The sequence below is a fragment of the Acanthaster planci genome, linkage group LG08 (genome assembly GCF_054643075.1).
Source record: "Acanthaster planci isolate LZ-2023a linkage group LG08, COTS_SCS, whole genome shotgun sequence".
NCBI classification, from domain to species: Eukaryota; Metazoa; Echinodermata; class Asteroidea; order Valvatida; family Acanthasteridae; genus Acanthaster; species Acanthaster planci.
In genome coordinates this window covers 2723799-2744543 of record NC_141784.1, presented here as the reverse complement: position 1 = coordinate 2744543, position 20745 = coordinate 2723799, and the positions used below count along the sequence as shown (strand labels likewise).

At 43.3% G+C, this 20745-nt stretch overlaps 3 protein-coding genes across 5 annotated transcripts; 1 reads left to right on the top strand and 2 right to left on the bottom strand.

Moving 5' to 3' along the window:
* Positions 1 to 571: 571 nt before the first annotated feature.
* LOC110975991 (uncharacterized) lies at positions 572 to 6306 on the bottom strand. 3 transcript variants are annotated; one of them, XM_087140240.1, is made up of 4 exons: positions 4390 to 6306; positions 3982 to 4069; positions 3307 to 3384; positions 572 to 2805 (listed from the first exon to the last, which is right to left on the bottom strand). In XM_087140240.1, the coding sequence occupies exons 2-4, from the start codon at positions 4064 to 4066 to the stop codon at positions 1949 to 1951; spliced, it is 1020 nt and encodes a 339-aa protein (XP_086996366.1). In that variant the 5' UTR covers positions 4067 to 4069; positions 4390 to 6306; the 3' UTR covers positions 572 to 1948. The 3 variants fall into 3 exon arrangements, with proteins under 3 accessions (XP_086996366.1, XP_086996368.1, XP_086996367.1); XM_087140242.1 differs by lacking the exon at positions 3307 to 3384; XM_087140241.1 differs by lacking the exon at positions 4390 to 6306 and having other exon boundaries at positions 3982 to 4379.
* Positions 6307 to 6440: 134 nt separating this feature from the next.
* Positions 6441 to 12857, bottom strand: LOC110976063 (uncharacterized). The gene is made up of 3 exons (XM_022229025.2): positions 12395 to 12857; positions 8616 to 8686; positions 6441 to 8283 (listed from the first exon to the last, which is right to left on the bottom strand). The coding sequence occupies exons 1-3, from the start codon at positions 12433 to 12435 to the stop codon at positions 7295 to 7297; spliced, it is 1101 nt and encodes a 366-aa protein (XP_022084717.2). The 5' UTR covers positions 12436 to 12857; the 3' UTR covers positions 6441 to 7294.
* A 742-nt stretch (positions 12858 to 13599) lies between these two features.
* On the top strand, positions 13600 to 20745 carry LOC110975990 (melanoregulin-like; the record flags this gene model as incomplete). Its single annotated transcript, XM_022228888.2, has 6 exons — positions 13600 to 13682; positions 15084 to 15143; positions 15418 to 15583; positions 17150 to 17240; positions 18624 to 18787; positions 19289 to 20745. Coding segments are annotated over 6 exons (855 nt in total), but the record flags the coding sequence as incomplete, so codon positions are not given.

The following is a 20745-nucleotide window of genomic DNA, read 5'->3' as shown; positions in this document are numbered from 1 at the left end:
GACCAAAAGGAACTAGTCAGGAATATGACTCTGAAACTCACTCTTTGCCTATTTTAGTTTGTAAGTGGCTATTTCCTGTAGAATTCCGAAAGGGGAAGAAATTCCTTCTTTTTATGCAGTGAGCAGCTTTCCAACAGTAAAATGCATCTAAAATTAAATTTGCCTGTTGTAGCGTTCTCGTTGAGCATCACGTTCCCTTTAAATGAGAATTACATGGAAAAAAGGAAGGGATGTATTCTAAAGGGAAATTACTAATGAAGTCCACCGCCTTCAAAGGCCCGATAGAATTCTAAATTTGCTATGTGTCTAGCACTGAGGGCACACACGCTGTGAGTTAGATTATGGGGTGAGTTCGAGCGAGGACCAGTGATAGACCGTTGGCAGATTTACCTGCTAACACCTTTATACAAAATAAATCCAGGTACCAGGCGAAACTGATCGGAAGTTGATGAATTGTCGCTTGTGGAACTTGCCTCATGACGGCTGTAAATTTGCCAACTGCAAGGACAAAGTGCAGAAGAAGACTGAACTGCGAAAGATTTGCCCAGGAAACGTAACAATTATCAAATTAAGAGAATTGCTTTTATTAGTGAAACAAACAACAGGTGGACCATATGATCGCCACAGCAGGATTTCAGTGTGTCATCCACAGTCACTGATGCGAGCAAGAAATTACAACGTAACATATCTTGAAGGCTTAAGAAGAGTGCGTATCGTAAGTCCGACGCCTCCAAAGTCCGAATTTTCGGACTTACGAGGCGTCTGACAACATTATTTTTCGGCCTCGTCATAGTTCCGACGCCTCAAAGGTCCGACGCCTCATAAATCTGACGTTGGACCAACGAGGTGTCGGTCTTTCGAGCCGTCGGACTTACGAGCTGAAACCCCTTGAGAAGATGGCCGCGTCCTGTATGCAGCAGGAAAAAAAGTCCGTCTGAGGGAAACGTGATGTGAAACCATGGCGCCTGTGTTGTTTTAGCTACAGGCTGGCCATTATTTTGGACATCGCACATCTCTACAAAAAAGAAACACCAAAAACAGAGGATTATAGTTGTATCTTGAAGAAAATAAGCATCTTCACTATACTTTCTAAAAATTGAAATAAGTTCAGTGGATTTTTACCAATTCTTTTCAGGGGCTAAAATGCCCGACGGAACTCATGAAAGTGCGCTTACTAAGCGGAAGAACCCGTCTGGTCTTCTTTTCCCATGGCATCTTCCTCATCGTGTATCGAAGGGAAGCTTTCGTAGAGCTAACTCCTGAGTCCTAACTCAAAAGGCTAAGACCTTAAACATGGGCTGTGCCCACAATTTGGTCACGTCTGGAAACCACGCGTGCGCTCAGATGGCTTCATGCATTTCCTTAGCCTTAGGCTATAGCTTAAAGGAAGTTCAGACATATCAAAAGGTCAGTAAATAAACTGCCATAGACAACAGGGATAAACGTTTCCCCCATCGCCATTATGATAACAATGCCCTCCATTGCAAAATAAAGCCCTGTGGGTGGTCCCTTTTATCCACATTAAAAGGGGTGTAAGCTACAGTACCAGCCACAGTGTCACATGTCAGCTGGCAATTTAGTCCACGGGCCTCAAAATGCTCCAATAGCAGAGAGTTTGTTAAGTTGAGAACGTGTTGAGTTGCAGGGCCTACTTAAAAGCTGTTGTATCCAACTGAATGAAAGGTCTAATTTGGGAAACAGCATGCAAGTACAGTGCACAGAATATTCCACAAAAGGACTCTTTGGGACTTCCAAATATGTCAGTTCGAGAGCTATGCTGTTTCGCGTTATCTTGGGGGATATAATTAATATTACAATAACTAAGTTAACTGTTATGCGTGGAATATACAGGAAATCCTTTAATACACGAAAAGAAACGAAATTTTCATGGATACGCTATGTCTGTTCATGAATTGCACACCAGCAAACTTGACTTGGTAGACAGTCGTCACGGCTTTTCAGCATCGATAAACCAGAGTCCGTGATCTTTAAATCTCTGCAGCTTTTTCTCTTTGCTCTGAATCCAGTTGTTGTGAACCACGGCCGCCGATTGACGGTGCAGCTGACGCCAGCCGGGCGTCATGAAGAACAGCTTCCCGTTTGGGAAGATCTCCGACGGCATGACCATCGTCCGGAGCCCGGGGATCTGATTCTTAGTCAGCATCTCGTTCATCAGGACCTGGTCCGAGATTTTCGTCTTGGATCGATGCAGCCGCCGAAGCCACTCCCGGACAAATTCCCTGGTTTTCTCGGCGGCGCGGAAGAACACGAACCCAGCGCAGTACGCCACGTAGGGTTTATGCTGGTCCTCTTCGACAGCGACGTGGAAGTCCCCCTGAAAGTAAGGGAAGGGATCATTCAGCCAGACGGTATCCACGTCGCTGAACAGCACGTCGTGGCCCCGTTGGAGCAGCTGATAGATGTAGGCCGGCCGCTTATTCACCATGGCGTTGTAGATGGGGGAATCCCAGGGAAGCTGCTCGGCCGGCGTGTCGAAGCCCCGGGACACCACCACGTGCACGCCCGGTCGTCCGTACAGGAACCGCTGGGTTTCGCGGTCCTCGGCCACGATGAGGATCTTGGGCCGAGTGGCGATCCGGCGGATGCTCTCCAACCAGTTCGCTGTGAAGTCGAGGAATGCCTTGTTGGTAGTGGCGAGGACTACCGGTCTAGGGTCGTCGGCTGCATCCTTCCATGGGCTTTGCGTTGCTGCCACGCCCGGTGGTGGCGGGGCCTCAACGAAGCGCACTACTGTTGGGTCGAAACTCTCAATCTCTTGACTGCTGTTCTTGAAATATCGCCTCCCTGCATAAGTAAAATACAAGGTCTTATATAAATTGTTTCCTGATGATTTGACTGCACCTGTGAATTGGCCTGTGACAATTTATGACACACTTACGACGGACTCGGCTACAGCTGGCCCAATAACTGACAAAATCGACTTAAATTCTTGCCGGAGCATCCTACACAAACTAAGCCATACATGTATTAGATGTTTGGAAAACGCAGACATTTCTGGAATGATGAAACTATCACAACCTTTGACAAGGAAAAGTTGTTCCCTTAACTACCTGCTTATTCCCATGTGATTACCATTCATGCATGCACTTCTCCTTAAAGGGGGCGGGCAGGGGGCACGTTACCCCCACTCATCAAGGCTTGTCTCCCCAGTGTGCCACTGTTCACCCCCCTTCAGAAATTGAGTACCCCTCAAGTTTCCCCCGTGCAAAATGCATCCCAGTTATGCCACTGACCGGACCACTGATCGTTGTGGATAGCATGCAAGCAGTAGTATCCGACCCCTACCTTCAGCCTCCTGGCTTGCATTCTCCAAGTTATTTTTTTGAAGGTTGACTTCAGTGGGGGAGACAATTGCTGAAAAAGCTTAAGAATAACAGGCCATCATGAGGTATATTCACCGTTATTCAAATCCACAAATATTTTTTTTTACAAGAGGCAATCCAAGGTACAAAACTTCCTTGCGGCACGGAGGCCTATTAGTCGGTAGGGGTCAGTCAATGCAAGAACAGGGATAAATTCTTAGAGATTTAGAGAACAAACAGATACGTGTGAGGGTAGAGATGAGATGGGTGGTGATGCCCGCTGACGGATACTGGCTCTGTGGCCTGATGGGCAGGTTGATGATTGTAATGGCGTCTCAAGTAGCAGGACCGCTGTATACGTGCGTTTTCAAGATTCACCTTAGTGTTATGATAATTAGCAAGTAACACTAAATGTTTTCAAAATAACAACTCTCATTACCGTCTAATGACTATCTGCGAAGTCTGGAATGCCGCTATAAAACAGCCCGGAAACGCAGAACGACACTTTTCCAAGATCACGGAATTTTGCATTTCCGTGATATGCTATCAGGACATTCCGCGGCTCCAAGAAATTTTATTGAGGAATTCCGCCACCCCAATACTTTTTCGAAACATTTTCTTAAAGCTCCCCCGTACGATGGAAAGTGAAAATTGATACCAATCCAGCCAATCGATGTCACACACAAGGCTGCCATCAACAACACTGCAGGCCACCTCCCGAGACGACACGTAAACTTTGCCATCTTCTGCAAAATAATTATAGAAAACAATATTTATCAGTACATCGACAAGAATATAATATGAAATCAGTGCTCTGAAATACGTCTGATATATTTGCCTTCAATATGTATAATTCCTAAATAATACGGTGATTCTTCATTCAAACATAGAGCAAATAAAGGAAGGTGGTCTCTGTGGCATTCACCATTCAACATTATGATCTCAAAATCATTGCCCTTTTATTATTTTATGCCGGAAGGATTTCCCCCCCCCCAAAGTCTGTGCAGTTTTGTAATGTTTTGTTGTAATGTTTCAATAAAGGAAATTAAAAATGAATGTTACCCACCTTTCACCCTTAGCTTTGCGCGATCGTTCGCATCAAATCACATAGGTGTGGTGCATTTTTAATCACATCTCGTAGCTGGGCGTCTCGCAGTTAGCTGTTCATGGATTTCTATGGTATGTTAACCATCCAATCCAGGGGAAACGTGAACTTTCCAGTCGTGGTTGTCTCGCAGCAGTTTTAGAATAGTTTTGGGTCAGAACTTACCCACTATTTGTCAAAGCGACGAAGCTCAGCATTTGCATTAAACTGGACAAGTCTTGCGTACGTAGCGCGCACTCTCTCGTCTGCATGAGCGTCATTACATAACCGCCATAGAAATGCTAAATAAGCCGCGCTGTATTAACGAAGAGGACAAAACCGAATGCAAACATGATTGTTTGATGAGGCTATACTCCATGTGGGTGTGGGACAAGTGTGTATACAAGACCAGTCAGGTATTCTTACGGGGGAAAACCTCCGAGCTTGAGATTTTAGTAATTTTCTTTTCTTGTTTAATACGACGCTGTCAGCCTGCTGAGTCCTCGTCTAGAATTTCGTACCCTGGAACAGATCCAGAAATATGGGCGGGTGGGATTGACTTTATGTAAGCTTGATTTAGCTTCGCGAATCCTGACATTTCGTGTGGGCACCAGAACGTTTGTATTGTAACGGAACATGGGGCTGAATCACTAAAATGAGCTGTATCATGATTATAACGTGGAAACAAGGCCCATCAATTGGACACTATTCAGTTCCGCGTTCGAGGTTTGATGTTAAGTTTAACAAGCCGTTTTAACATGACAGTCGGTCCCGTGACGGAATATGTTAACATCTGTGCAAGGACCGCCTCGCTGCGCCACATCGTCAAACCTATAGGCCGAGCTCGGGCGGTTTGTTCGCATGTGTTCACGAACAGCTCGATTTGTTGGTCGTGGGTCGGCCGCTCGAACGCCGGGAACAAACAACCGGTTATCGATGGTAGTTAGTGACCAGCAACATGCACACGGCGGCGTCCATGTACATGTAGGCTACGTTATTCGAGAGTCAATGTTTGGATGGGCTGAATTCTTTTCTATATAAACAGGAACATTCATTTCTGTGTTACGAAAAATAATTAATGTTAATTTTGCAAAACTTCCCATTGTCTATGGCTTTGGAAGCCATCTCTCTACTTTTTGCAGCTGTTCAAAAATCAAACTCTCACGAGTTTTTCCGTGTGTTCCTGTAAAACCCTAGCGAGGAGGTGGTGTGTGATCCTGTTCCGAGAACAGTGTTCTTGAGTGGGTTCCCGCCGTTCGAGCGCGAGAACAAGAAACCCTGGTCAAGAACAGGCCGCCCGAACTCGACCATAGATTTACCTTCGACGTAGGGGGCGTCTGTTTAGCAGTCCAATCAATAGACAGAGGAAAGACACAGGAGGGCGTTTGTCATAACGCAGCTTCAAACACTTTTCGACTGATAATCATAGTGCTGTACGTGCTAGCTTGTCATTGAAAATATTAAAATTTACATGACGTTATCATTTTTAACCTTTTCATCCTTTAATCTATGAAGTAGGAAATCAAGGGCGGATCCAAATCCATGGGGGGGTGGTCAAAATAGGATTTTTCTTTCATGTGACCTTTTATGGTCTTTCTGCGGGTCAAGGCTAAACATTCGGGGCAAGTTTATACTAATTAGGAAGGGAAATGAATCAGACCAAAAATTCGCCCTTTTTATTTAGGCTTCTAGTTCAGCAGAAAAGTTCATGGGGGGGGGGGCTTACCTTTAAAATGGAATTGCCGAATACGCAAATTTATTATGTTTTATATTAACAGTGGGTAAAAGGTAATTTGACCTGTCTTACTCTGAGGAATAAGCGCTGTGGGCCCACCATCAGGTTAATGGGCCTATGCAGTATATTTCGAAAGCTGTCTTTGTAAATGTACCTATGCATATATATCCTATTTAATATTATTTTCAATTTTTATTGTGCAAGTTTTAAAAACATTTTAGTGTGTTTTGTTTGTTGCTGCGAAGCTGCATAAATTTAAATTAACTGATATAAAGCAGAAAGGCATGTTAAATACATGTACAGTTTTCATACAATTTAATTAAGAGGACTACGAAGTTGCATAAAATACGTTCCCAAGTACTCAACATTCATAATTATTTTGGTGACCCTTTAAAGGAACTGTGCAATGGATTTATTTTATTTTACTAAAACACTCCGTTAGGATGTTTGATAACATTTTCTCTTGTTCTGTACCTCCTTTTGTTTGGTGTTTATTCTTTCATAAGCTTCAGGATAATATCAAGCCAGCGGGCAACCCATTCTCAGGAATGTTTCAATGAGCAAACGTTAGACCAGTCCGGGTTCGAAATTCGGGGCAAATCCGAGGGATGAAATTTTGTGAACCTTTTATCGATCTTGCTTGGTACCCGTCATGTTCCCAGGGAAAAGTCGACAAGTGGCCGTAAAGAGGAATGTCCAAAACTAAACAGAGTCCTCCCTGAAAAATAGACAACCGTACAGTGCCTTCTATCGTCCCCCCAAAATAACTTAAACAATTTCCAATGCTCTTAACCCCGAAAGGGTGTGAAATAGTTTTATACAAAATAGAGTACAAAGTTGCACAGGAATGCATCTAAGGAAAAATAAAATCATCGACCTTGCTTTTTGATGCGTATTCATTATTTTGTAACTTTCCGCGCCACGCGAACAAGCCAATGGTGAGCATTGTCACACACAAGAGTGTCCACTAGTCCTCTTGGGCAGTTCGCATTAGAGCACAATATATGTTTCATTTCCGGAGTCCAACTTTGAAAGCAGTTTAACTGGGTTGGTCAGGCAGATATAGAGAATTTAGAAACATTTGACTTGCCTCTCTGCCCACTCTCCGATATCTGAAAGACTTTGCAGCAGAACACGTATTCCTGGCACCAATCATGATGAAGGGAATTTGATGTTTTTATCCACTAACCACATGCTATTGTTCCGAAACCGTTCGACCTTTGGGTCATGTCCAATGATCCAATTGTTGTGCACTACCACGATGCCCCTTTTGTCCCTTCGCCACGTCTCGTTGAAGAAGAGCTTCCCGTTCGGGAATCGGTCTGAGTTGAGAACCTGCAGCTTCAACCGCGGGACTTTCTTCTCTGCGATCAGCAGGTTCATGACCACCTGGTCCGGTCTCAGCTTCTCGTCCGCCTCCATGAACCGGATCCACTCCCGGACGAACCTCAGGGTTCGCTCTGTTGGCCGGAAGTAAACGAACCCGGCGCAGTAGAAGGACCCCTTTTTTCCCTTCTGCCTGTATTCGTCCACCTCGAGTGCCATGTCGAAGTTGCCTTGTAGAAATGGGAATGGGTCCCTCAGCCAGAAAGTGTCGACGTCACTGAAGAGGACCTCCCATCCTTGCTCAAGGAATCGCAAGATGTACCTCTGGCGCTTGTTGACGAACTTCTTGTACTCCTTGGTGTTGAAGATCAGCTTCTTGGCGGTGGACAGGCCGGATCCAGTTTGCTGGATGTGAAGCCCAGCCACTGCCTTGCGGGACAGGAACCGATAAGCCTGCTGGTCTTCGGCCACCACCGTGATGTTGGGGCAGGCCCTGGTACGCCGGATGCTAGCCAACCAGTTCTCAGTCATATCCAAGAAAGCGTTGTTGGTGGTGGTCAGCACGACGGTACTGGCTCGTCTCTGGAGTTCGGCCGCAGTGCACTCCTGCCTTGGGGTCAGTACTGCCCCTCTCTGGCCAGGTTGCTTCGCTCCATGATGGTCGTTGGTAGCCTTCGCTCCCTTCACGCTGATCCGGGACAACTCTTCCCGGTCCTTTTTGTACGTGACCTCAACTTGGAGTTTACGGTCGATCTGATAGGCGTCTGTTTGCCATGAATGCGGTAGGCAAGTAACGTGGTTCTGCGTTGTTGAAACTGAAGAACAGAGAAGGAAAACACAGGAAACGAGAACTAAACGGTTTCACACAATTGGAAATGTCAAATATATAAAGTGCAACTGGCATGTACCAAGCACTATTACGTATATGTTTATAAAGGTTCCCGAGCAGTCCTCAGATTAAATTTCCAAAGTCGAATGCAGAATGCAGAAGTCGTGAAAAGCGCACAATATTTTCCAATGTTAAAATCTTGTTTCTTTTAAGGACTAACAGGGAAGGGTGGAGCTGAGGCTGTAACATGATTACCAGAGACTACATGTGCCAATGGAGGAAAGGGAATACGTCACAGTCGATTCCACATTTACTCACGTGCAATCAAAACATAGAGGGAGGCCAGGAACACCACTAGCACCATTATCCCCGTGGATTTGTAACGCATACTGTTAAGAGGAAACAAGAGGGCAAATGTGAACATAAAGGCTGTAACAGACGATTGAAGAACACCGTCTCCACCACACCAACCATAATTATGGAGAAGTTTTGTGATTTTTCTGCGAGTGGTCGTGTGTAAACACGTGGGTTGAGGGTTGGCCGAGCGATAACAACCCCAATATTACGTGATATAGAGTGTTTACAGAAGGGTTCGACTATTTACATTTTAACAAATCCGGACACCACTTATACTTCAGCTCAAAATGTCAAAGGCCATTTGTTTGAGAAAAAATGCATTGAAAAGGACCATGTCCATGCGAATATCTTAGTCAACAAGAAGGGCCCTTTTATGGGTGGTTTACTCTCAGAGGACAATTTCAGAAGTTGTTTGGTGATCATTGGGGAAGAGTTAATAACATGATAAAGGTTGCATAGGTGGCCTTGGCGGGGTTTCACCTAGTAAAGTTTGAGTTTCAAATGTGTTTTTTTACAGATGGTCTTTGGCATGGTAAAAATGTAGTGTTTTTATTTTAATAAATGTAATTATATTCTAAAATGATTATTCAAACTTAATATTCTCATACCACTGCCTTTTAGTCAACAGAAAATAACTGTTTAAACCGCTAAGAGACGCGGTTGTTTCTTCTACATTCAGGGCAATTCATACATACTGTGTTTTTGTACTGCAAAAAACCCTCGAATCCTTGTGATCTGTAGAAGTTTATGATCTCGTTATATCAGCGTCACTTCGTCAATTCCACTCGAAAATTTAACATTGAAATAAATACTTTGTTGTCTTGAAATCATTTCTGGTTCTTGAAATGGTGCATCTCGGACAGGAATTCACATGTTTCGTTTTCCTCAAATCAATGGACTGTTGGATGGAAACTCAAAAGGGTCCATTTCGGCCTGATTGGACTTCCTCGAATGCTGGAATGCATGACGGACCACGGATTGTCCGGATTACACCACGTCTGACTCCCCCGATCCAACAGAATATTCCCTCAGGGGTATATTTTGCTCAGTTATTGCAGGACTTTGGTGGAGAAATGGTCACAACCTTACGCACATCAATGCTGAATTGTTGGATACTTTCCTGGGAGATAGGGTCGACCATCGGACCCACTGCTTCATCAGTACACTCTCCTCATCAACTCAGTGACAGAACAGTCCAGAGTCCAACCCCATAAAAGGTTGAAAAGAAAACAGCGAGTCCACGATTAGCTCACCAAGGCTTCATCAATATTTGCCGACGGAGATCCCTGATCGCGCAACTTGGGGAAGGTGTGGAATGCCTTTTTTTGTGTGTGAAAACGTCAACTACTGTCGGTGGGTCCATATAATAGTCACCGTCGATTTTTGTCTTCATTTCGCGGCAGTAGCGTGACTAGAGTCGTAATTTGCAAGAAACATGGACAATGGGGGCCTGTCGTTTAAGAAATTGCTGAAAGAGGGCAGATGCTGAAGACGAAATGGGGAAAACCAAGAACAGAATGAACGTTCTGGTAACCTACAATCCCGCACAGCCATTTTATAAGTAACACTGAATAGTGTCCCCAAACGAGTTAAAATTCTTTTCTATAACTTTTACAGAATTTGATATACAAATGTCACTAATTTTCCCCCGCAGGGCCTTGTTAGCCCTCAAAAAGCAATTATATGGCCTACAAATCTTTAAGGAAAGCAGTATACCTTCAGACATAAAGAAATTGAAAATTGAAGAAAACTGAAATGTTAAATCCGTAGGAGTTAAAACTAACAGGTAATTTCATACAAATTGAGGTTGATTAAGTGTTGATTATTCCAAGTACAGCACGTGAAATATGTCGTTGTTCCTCAAAAACTCGTTCAGTCTGGCCACAGTCCACAGACGCAGTTCATCAATTGAAAGATCTTGCTCACATCAATCCATGGTAAAATGTAACCAAAACTTGAAAAGAATTTATCAAAATCGAAGCTCTAACTGAATCGCGCACTTAACATTCGCTACACAAACGAATGTGACGGAAGGGCGGCCACTCAGGACGCGCGGTGAAACGATTCTTTTCATGTATACAAATGACCCTTGCCCTACTTTCCAGTGCAGCACACATGCGGTAATTACGAACAGGGTTTTTAATCTTGCAGCAATCTCTTCAGTATGCGAGTTCCCACATTCATAGATATCAGTGACTTTATTATCTGCGGCAAAAGCATTTTATCAACGTGGTTTTAGTATCCCAGATTAAGATAGATTGGTAGTAATCCAACAGTGATCCCCCGCCCCTTGGAAAAAAATGATCGTGACAAACGATACCTCAATGCTGCAAATTTTGTACACGGAGTACTAGATTTTTATACTTCGCTGTCAAAGATTTCCAGTTACTTTGGCAATGCATTAGGTATACATGCATATGGGCCAGGTTGGTCAGGAGAGTTCATTTTTTGCCTGGTAGCGACAGTAACGCGTGCATTTCATAATCTTTCTTGAACTGACGAAGTGCAGATCTGACTAGAGAGTGCCTATTTAGGCTAGAAATCTGTCTACCGAGCTCATTAATAAACGTTATAAACTCAAGATATTCCATATTTGAGAGTTCTGAGAGCCATGAAACTGGGGAATTGATGAAATATGGCACTGAACCTCTAGCCCGGACTCAGGGCTTCCAATTCTGAGCAATTTGGATGCAATTGGGTCCGAAAGTGGCACTTTTTTATAGCCGTTTTGCAGAGCGATGCTTTTTCAAATGGCTACTTTCCCAGTTGGAGCATATCCTTCGTTTTAGGGGTGGTCTGCTTTGGGTGAGAATTTCCCCCAAAAGTCATTGGTTAACCCACCAAAATTTGAAAAGAAAGTGAAAGAAGACATGTTGCTAATCATGTTTTAGTGCAGCCTAAACACTTGTGAGAGTTGTATTTTCAAAAGAATTTTGAAGTTTAGGGATTTATCACTGGTGCTATTGGGAATTTATTTACAAGGATGCTCCCCAAAGGAGCCCCCGTTGCTTGGGAAAGTGCTCACTCTCAGTCCAGCTCGGAGCTCATAAGCCAGCGAGCAACCTTTTCCAAGATTTGCAGTTGTTTTCGAAGAACAAATTTGGGGCTCAAATTTGAATATGGAAACATGCAAACTGAACTGTGTCTTCCTGGATTTATATCACACTAACGGTACCCTCGGTTGTCTGGAAAAAGTGGGTAAATTCTGAATGTTTAATGAAGGGCACTCTACAGTTCAAGTAACTTCAACAGATTTTAAAGAATTTCATATACATTAACGAAGAGTTTAAAAAATGCATTGAAGAGAAAAAAATATGATTGTATTAGTAGTTCACGTGTACAAAATAGCACCCCAGTGCTTATAATTTAAAAATGTAATTGTTTTTCAACAATTAAATTGTTGAAATGGCCACTGGGGCAAGATTCTCTCTGGGTCACGTTCAACTTGTCTAAAACTCGGATAAAGTCGTACTCCTTCAATGAAGTTTGGGGTACAACCGAGCCAAGCCAGATTACGTGAGACCTCGTCGTTTAATACTACTTTTGAGCCGACGCTATGAATGAGTTATACAAACAAAGTGGCAAAAGGTTAATGCAAGCAAACAAAATATATTTTCCAGACAGGAAAATGTAACTGAAAAATAAGTGCATTAACGTCCTCTGATCAAACCATCTTCTCTTATGCAATGCTGGACCTAAAAAGAGAAAACTCTCTGTATTTGAGAAGGGAGAATGCTTACTCCGGTTTCTTCTTTCCCTCCATGCGAACAGCAGACGGCATAAGGCAGGTGAAATGAAATACCCCTCATCTATCCACACATCGTCGGATGGTCGGTGCGACAGCATTTTACACTTTGGCCCTTCTCGTCCGAAGATGGAAGGTTCACGTTCAGGGTTCTTTGTGTGCTCCGAACCACGCGTGTGAAGCAAACGACCCTGGCCCACAGCAAACATCGCTGTTCATCTCAGCTCGGCAACGAACTGGGAAGGTTATTGAGATTCCAAAAGGCATCTCAGGTAATTGTGAAACGAACCTAAGGCACGCCTATAGGTACTATATTTTTCAATGACATCAAGAGTCAACTTTACTGGCGGTAGGGCCTGCATATGAACTAGTCCGGTGTTTTTAAAAAGCAAGCTCATTCGGGAACAAGACAGTGTGCGCGAGTCCGCGTGGGACTGCAGCGCTGATAGGGCAGCAGATCTCGTATTAAAGGGCGCCCAAATCACGTCGGACGCACTTCATTCGGGCCATGTCCTGTTGGAATATCGAACTCATGCACTCATTGAAAAATGTACGCTCTGCTGATAATTTCATATTCATGCTAGGTAATCGATTTAATCTAGTAACTTTGCAATGCTTTGACATTATGGGTGGTTACAAAAAGGGAAACACGATCTCTAATGGGATATTGGACAAGGATATACCCAGCAAGAAATGAGACCGAGGGGTACCCCCCAACATGTCCAATCCCTATACACCTTCCAGACTATTGTTACTTAACACATCCCCCCAAGATGTCTGAAAGGAATTCCCCAGATTCATGCGAGACAATGACCAACACAAAGCAGGGGGGGGGGTTCTCTCCGTCTCATACCTTGCTGCATATGGACAAGGATGTGTCCGTCTGATTCCCCATCGTCGATCTTTCCTTGAACTCGTTATGGTATGTTTTCATAATGGAAGAAAGATTTGACTCTTTGGGCGTGCCATAGCAATCTTGAAACAGACAGATACCTACGATAATGATTCGTTCCATGCACTTCCGACAACAATGTATTTTACCCGTCACGTCCAGATAAGGTGTGGCTGTGAACCCTCTGTGGAGGTACGTGCACGGAAGCTGCAGTGATGTGTTAAGTACACAAAAATAACAATAAGAGCGTGAATTCCTGGGATTACTTTGGGAGTGTACCAGTCAGATTTTTGTCAAATGCACCGTAACGTAACTACGGCGGCCAGGAGACACGGGTCACGTGCATCCCAAGGAATGACGACAGTGCCTCCAGCGACTGTGGATCCTTGAAGTGAGACAAAATGTTTCAGCTGACGACTCAAACCTATCGTTTCTACCTGTGATCCAATCAAGGAAGACGTTCAAATTAAGTTATTGCATTACATGGAAATCAGAGCTGGTGGGAATACAGCTCCTGTGGGAAACGTCAGGTGTTGGAAAAAATACTGTTCATTATGTGTATAGTATGTGTACTGGTTACCAACTGTCTGTGTGCACTGGCGCATACACCTGCCATTTGGTTCCCCAAAATAGTGACACTCATGTCGCAACTTTCTCTCTGCAGACCACACTCATTTTGCCTTCAACTTGTATGGGTAGCCAAAATTTGCATCAATATCACCCTTTGGTTGGTTTTCCATTTTACCTCCAGTTCGTTCAATTTTGTCTCATCGATTTTAAATAGGGTTGTATTTTCATTTAGTGCAGTAGTCCGTGTGTCATTTTATGTGGTGTTCTGATAACTGTGCGGGGCATTTTTCACACTCTTTTAATTATTCCTTTACCCACGGCCCACCGTAGTTTTTGCAGCCACTTGTAGGAAAAACACGACTGTGACTCCAAAAGTGCAGACCCTACACACGGCTCTAGTGGGAATCGGAGCTGTACAGACAGCTGTGGTGGGAATACGACAAGAGCGCCCTCATTCAATTGTGAACTACGATCGAATTTCAAAATCATTTTGGGGCACTTTTGAGGAGGCCATCTGAAAATGATTATTCGAAAAAATATCCATTCCTGTATCCAGTTCACTGGCCTATTTTTATCCTTTTTTTGCTCTAGCTCTACGATAGGGAAGAGGCCATAGTCTGCGCCTAATTGTGCAAATTAGTGATAAGGACGCGTATCGTGTCTGAACCTTTGATCCAATGATACCTGCCGTTCATGCAAACCGCTACAACAAGAACAGCGCAAATCAATTAATGATAACCACACACAAATCTGTACAGGGTGCACGCATGTGGAAACTTTAACCTGGACCCGCAGCCATTAATGCGTGCCTTACAACGTTCGCTTGTGTATATATGGTAGCTGAGTTTGTTATCGCTGCATAAACGGAACACTAAACGACCTCGTTGATGTCCTGCGTGCGTGTCTCCAACCATTGACCAAGGACCAAAGTCAGTACTGCTTTCAAAACGATGCAGGACATAGTTTACCTCGTTCTGCTGAATATTTAGCTTTTGTGGATGTTTGATGTTGTTTTGGAGAGACAACATTCGTCAACCCAAATTTATATGCTGGTGATCGGCTGTGGAATGGTGAAGGCTGAAGTTGTTATTTCTCTGTGCTTCTCTGGTCACTCCGGTAGCGCAGATCATTTCTTAGTCTAGAATTGACTTGGCATGAACTGTGGAAGAGACAGAACAAAGTGTCAGTTACTGTAGATCCGGAAAATGTCGTTTTGTTGCAGAAGAGACAACAATTACGATGGTCTAGACGAGCCAAACAAAGAGGATTCACCACTGGTGAGGTAAGCCCCCGTAACCAGTAGTATTATGCCAAAAAGTTATGATTCTAACTGTCGTAACATCAGTGTGGTAAAATGGGGAGCGTGTAAATTCGGTTCCAGTCAAACTAGCTTTATGACAGCCCATATTTCTCGTTGTTTTATAAATGTACATCGGCAGGCATTTCATATAGATTTAAGAAAAAAAAAGATAAAAATGTTAAGCCATATGTTGGGGACAGCCGTGGCCTTGTTCGATTACTAAAAAACCAAAGTTCCCACTTGATTTAACACCCAGGAACGGTGGTGACGCCCTCGTGGACGGAGTTATAGCATCGCGGAGGTCCGCCACGGATGACCTCAATCTCTGGACTAACCCTGATGACGTCAACCACGTGATATCAGAGGATGACAGACAACTTTCCGAGCTGCTCGACCGGAGGCGAAAAGCCTTTTCCAGAGAGGTGACATTATCATTCAGCAATATCGAGCAATATTGTCATGAGTGGGGAGGGGGAAGGGCGGGGCCACTTGCTTTCCCCTTTGTAAAAGAAACGAATGGGGGGAGGGTAGAACCTTGACTCTACTAATGGGTGTGACGTAATTTTGCAATCAGGTGCGGTAGAATGCAAATTTCTAAGTGCTTGTTTTGAGGTATTATAAGCAGTGTAAAATCAAAACTGAGCCGCTAGCGCTTTTATTTCCGCCAACATAGAGTCGAGTTGAACGCACTACGGCTTTGCGGAAATTCTGTTGAAAGCAAAGCCTGTATCATTCTTCGTGTACACGTATATGTCGCGTCGGGGCGTTTTGTTTATAAAGATGTAATGTGCAGTGCTAGGTCAAAGGTGCGACTGCTTCGCCGCAAACAGTGCTTTCGCTTGCAAAAATGTTTCATGGTTCAGACTCCATGTTACTTCCTCTCTTCCATACGAGGCCATGTTAGAATTAAATCCCCGCTGCCGGCAGCACCGCACAACCGATATGGGGAAGGGATGTGTAACTGTTATTGTCAGCCGTAAACGGGTCATTCAGATTCGGCTTCATATAGAGGACGCTACTTCAGTGGAGGGCAACCTGAAGCTGGTTACTGCACCCGAGTATATGACAGACTTCACCGGTAAAAGATTTTGTTTTGCCAAGGGTTTGTACGCATTGGTTGAAAAGTGACCTAGCTGGAATTTTCTTTCTTACAACACGATCAATAACGAAAAGCTTTAATAGAGGTAGCAATGAATGTTACAATAGGTCTATACGGATTTCTCAATACGGACGTCTGTATTGTTCCACACTTTGCTTTCAGAACTCCCAGAATCCCCTTCTATTTAAACGAACCGAGTGTGCCTCTCGAATGGCATTAGTTGCAAGGCCATCACCCCCCCTTCATATAAATTCGAAATTGGGCTCAATTTTTGATCGAGGTTGCGATATGAATGAAATCTACCTCGTTGAGGTGTAGCACGGACAATGCACTTACAGATCCCCAAGCTTACTTTAGAGGTAGGGGTGCTCGTGTGTTGGGCCAGATGCCTGCCGTACTGTACATAAAGGCCCGTCTTCGCTATCAAAGCGGGAGAGAAACACAGTCGTCTGGGTCAGTCTGAGCTAGGTCCTTCTCTGTAGTGGTTATGCCACCATGCCACGAAGGTCTAAAATCACAAGGAAAGTGTATTTGCTGTGTACTAGTAGTCTTCGAATCAGTTCCAATCAGAGCCCTCTATACGCACATTGCCCCAAGAAAAATCAGAAAACAATCGGCTTATCAGTTAGGTCAGAGGTCATTGTCGAGATAGAAGAGTGGCTCTCCACAAACTCACGCAGCCATGGTTTGGTTTGTTTGAAACACTCAAGTCGAAAGGTCAAAACGGTACCCTTTTTATTTCGGTCAAATTTGGTCTAAATAACTTAATGAATACTCGAAATGAAGGTATGCTGAGTTTTCAACATTCGACCGAAATGACAGGAACTTGAAGGAACAGTTCAGCTATTCAGATTTATATTTTCGAGATATTCCTTTTCATCCGTTTTAGGAAGAAACGTTACTGCATGGGAAAATTGAAGAGATTAGAAAGGTTCGGAAGAAAGTTCAGGACAGATGGAAAAGGGTCCTGAGTGAATTAGGTATGTTAACAATTGGATTTACTAATGACAAAAAGTGAAGTTAAATACGGGATAAGGGGAAAATGATTGGTCTACAGGATCTATTTTTGTGCGATCCGCTCCCGAGCAATATTTTCCACCACGCATGACTTTGCAAAGCCCATATTGTTGTCGCGTGGAAGCCAGACTTACAAAAGAACGCATATCAAGGATAGATTCCTTGGGGGCCGGCGGGGACCATTGGTGCCATTTTTAAAAGTAAAAACTAATAGAGAAAGTCGATCTTTTTGGTCCATTTTATTTCCCTTACTAACAAGAGTATAAAAAGCCCCAAACTGTTGCTTCACCCCTTTTGACCATGAATGGTTGCATGAAAAATTTCCAATTTTTTTTCGGTCCCTCGAACAAGTTTACCCCCCATTAGAAATTTTGGTTCTTGATTTTTGCATTATGGAGTCACCTGAGGATTTTCATTTTATTATGTCTCAAAGAGACAAACTTTAAACAACAATTTTACTAAGCCTAAGTAACCCATCTAGTACGAGCTTCACAGGATTTAGGATTTCGCTTTTTCCTATGTCCCTGGTGATTGCTGGTTTAAACGATTTTGAGAAAAGAAATTTCAAGTCAACAATTTACGCATGGGCCCGATCACTAACTGTTCATAACGCACTTTTTTTCATTCAACATCAGCCTCAATTTGTGGAATATGAAAGTCTTAACATTCACAATCAAGAATGATTTCTAAACTCTAATTCTCAAGTGACTTCACGACGGGGTAATAGAAAGAGATTTATTTTAAATCAGAGTTTTAAGTTTTATCTAATTCTGTTAAGTGTAGCTGCGATCAATTTGATTTTAAAACAGACCTTCGAAAGGCACCTCTGTGTCTCAGTTAACCTTATTTTCAACTTCTGTTTCACTATTTCAAGGGTTATGTTACTCCCTTTTTGGTTTTATGCCAATGAGTATTTGCATATGCATGACAACACTGTGACGTCATCCCAGGAAGAAGCCTCAATGTTACAATGCTGTGCACATCAAAAATTCCTGCATTTTTGTAGATGTTGCTTGACTAAATTTTCTCTTCTTTACTGATTCATTGTTGTTTATGTGCATAGCATAAGCAACATAGATCCCTTTGTCAAAATGTTTTCAGTATTAAGCAAACTCTGGGTTGACAATTTGAACAGAAAGCCTTCCCTAGATGATTTCACAGCAACCGCGCCCTCAGTTGTCCAGGAAAGCATGGACACTTTTAAATGTTGTAAAAAGTGCAATTTTCAATGCATTTAACTAATTGGGAATGTTTTCATACATTGGAGAAAATACAAAGTAAAAGAAAAATTTTGTCTAAAAAAAGAAAAATTAATTGTTATGCTACTTTGAAATTGGGTTTCCTAGGCTTTGTTGACGAGCAGAACAAACTTGTTGCCGTTAGCTCCGTCACAAGAACCGCCTCTCCCAACACGTCGGTGAGGGCGTACAACCTCCACGACAAGCTGGTGAGAGAAACGTCCATCTTCGGCGATGCTCCCACACAGCGACATCGATATGCGGTGATACTGGTAAGCCGAGAGCCATTTCATAAAATACTCAAATGGTGAGAGATGACCGTGAATCGTGTTGGCGAAAGGGGCAGAGCTAGCGCTTCGTAGCACAGGGGGATAAGGAACCCTCCCCTCTAGTCACTGATACATGCAATCGCAGCAGTTTCATGAAGCAACAGTCTTGATCGTGTATTAGCTCCTCGCGTCTGATTCCTGGACCCACCCTGTCCAGTTTTCATGTATCGTGGAACTGATGTAGTCGCCAATTCTCACTAGGGGGTTAAGGAAAGGGTTGAACATGTAGTTGAGGTCTTACAAGAGGTCTTTTAAAGGCGAAAAAAGTCGCTATTTGTAGACGGGACTAATTGCGTATTGCATGAACCAAAGTCAACTGTCCATCCCTTAGCTTACAACCCCATTGCTGACTGCTGTCGCCCCCAAGATGTCTGAGCCTCGGCAACTTTTTTTCATTTTTCAGTCCATGGGTTTAAACTTAGGTTTTCTTATTTCATTTCAAAGGACCGTCTTTTAGATCTGGACATAGCCGACGATTTCTTTGAAGCAGCCCACGAACTCTACCCGAAGAGGGCCGAAAAACCGAATCGACACCACAAGAGGGCGCCACACAAGAAGCAGTCCGGGGATGGTCCTGGTGAGAACGGCAACGAGGAAATCAACGGACAGATTCCAGCATCGCCAGGGCCAGTGATCACAGCCAATGGCCACAAGACACCAACCATGGAGCAGCGAGCTGCTACGCCAATAACGACTGAGTTGGTGGTAGCTGAAGTACACGAAGAACCAAAGTAGTCCCTGGGTAGAAGACGGGAATTCCCGACACCTAACGTCACAATGCCAAAATCTGGAAATTGGACAAAGTAGCAAGAACAGTTTTTTTGAGAGGTCGGACTGTTTTCTTTAGGGAGAAAGGTTAGCTCCCTGTTTTTGCAAAACAGTAAGAACATTTCCCTAACTTCTACAGCGGTTTTTGTGTTAATTAGCATCTTGCCAGAATTTCAGTGACAAAAAATCTCCCAAGGAGTCAGATTCATGATTCGAGTCGATCATTTTTAAGAAATACATCTGTTGAATGAAAATGTCAACGACACCCAGCGCCAAAGAGGTCTGAGGAGGCAAATGTTCGTGCCAAAGTTTTGTACCGGTTTCACGTTTCTTGAATCCCCGAATCAAAGCTCAAAATTCAAAACGGCTGTGCCAGACTATGCCAACGTTGGAAACGTCGAAGAGAAGAACACTTGTGATCTTGGGCATTGCAGAAGGTTGTGTAAGGGGACGCTTTCCCAAAAATAAAATTTGAAAAACAAAAAAGCCAAAAATTGGAATAAGCGAAAAAAATGAAGAAAAAGACCCCCCTGCACACTTTTAATGGTTTTATCATTTCGTGGCTGATGAGGGCTTTGCCCACCTAGAAATTCTTCCCCGAAAAAAGGGTCCTTTCCCAGGGGCAAAACCTAGTGAAGTCCAGGTTGTCAGAAGCATTTTTAGTGTTGCATAGTTATGAAAAGCTTCTTTTCGTTTTTCCTGATTGCAATTTATTTTATCTAGACCGGTACAACTTTTACTTTTAACAGCAAGGGCGAGAATCGAATTCTTAAGTTCTGAAATAAGACTCTTACAAAGTGATATTCTCACAAATTTAAAAATAGGCCTACAGATAGCCAATCAGTATAAGTAGATCACAACTAACGGATCCAATTTTTAGCTGTGTGCTAGGCGAGTAATGTGGGAGCCTAACAGGTTTTGATTTCCTGTGAAAAAATCATTGAGGTGGTCCGTTCGATTTTTTTTTACACTCTCAGTAAAATATCAAAGGTAAAGTTCTTTTTTTGTAAAACCCTACTTTATTATGACTGGAAATTTTGTCGACAAATCTGGATTGTAATATTAAGAATTTGCAACAGTCTGTCACTGAAAGATGACGTTGCGGCAAAATAAGACACCGAGAGACGAAGAAA

Bases quoted from the DNA above. Each gene is read 5' to 3' on its own strand.
- LOC110976063 (XM_022229025.2), bottom strand. From the start codon at position 12,435: ATGCCGTCTGCTGTTCGCATGGAGGGAAAGAAGAAACCGGA. The intron at 8,687-12,394 runs GTAAGCATTCTC...TCCTCTTAACAG, and splicing joins GAGGGAAAGAAGAAACCGGA to TATGCGTTACAAATCCACGG. The intron at 8,284-8,615 runs GTGAGTAAATGT...TCTGTTCTTCAG, and splicing joins CCTCTATGTTTTGATTGCAC to TTTCAACAACGCAGAACCAC.
- LOC110975991 (XM_087140240.1), bottom strand. From the start codon at position 4,066: ATGGCAAAGTTTACGTGTCGTCTCGGGAGGTGGCCTGCAGTGTTGTTG. The intron at 3,385-3,981 runs GTATCAATTTTC...GTTATTCTTAAG, and splicing joins GACATCGATTGGCTGGATTG to CTTTTTCAGCAATTGTCTCC. The intron at 2,806-3,306 runs GTAGGGGTCGGA...TTACTTATGCAG, and splicing joins TGCAAGCCAGGAGGCTGAAG to GGAGGCGATATTTCAAGAAC.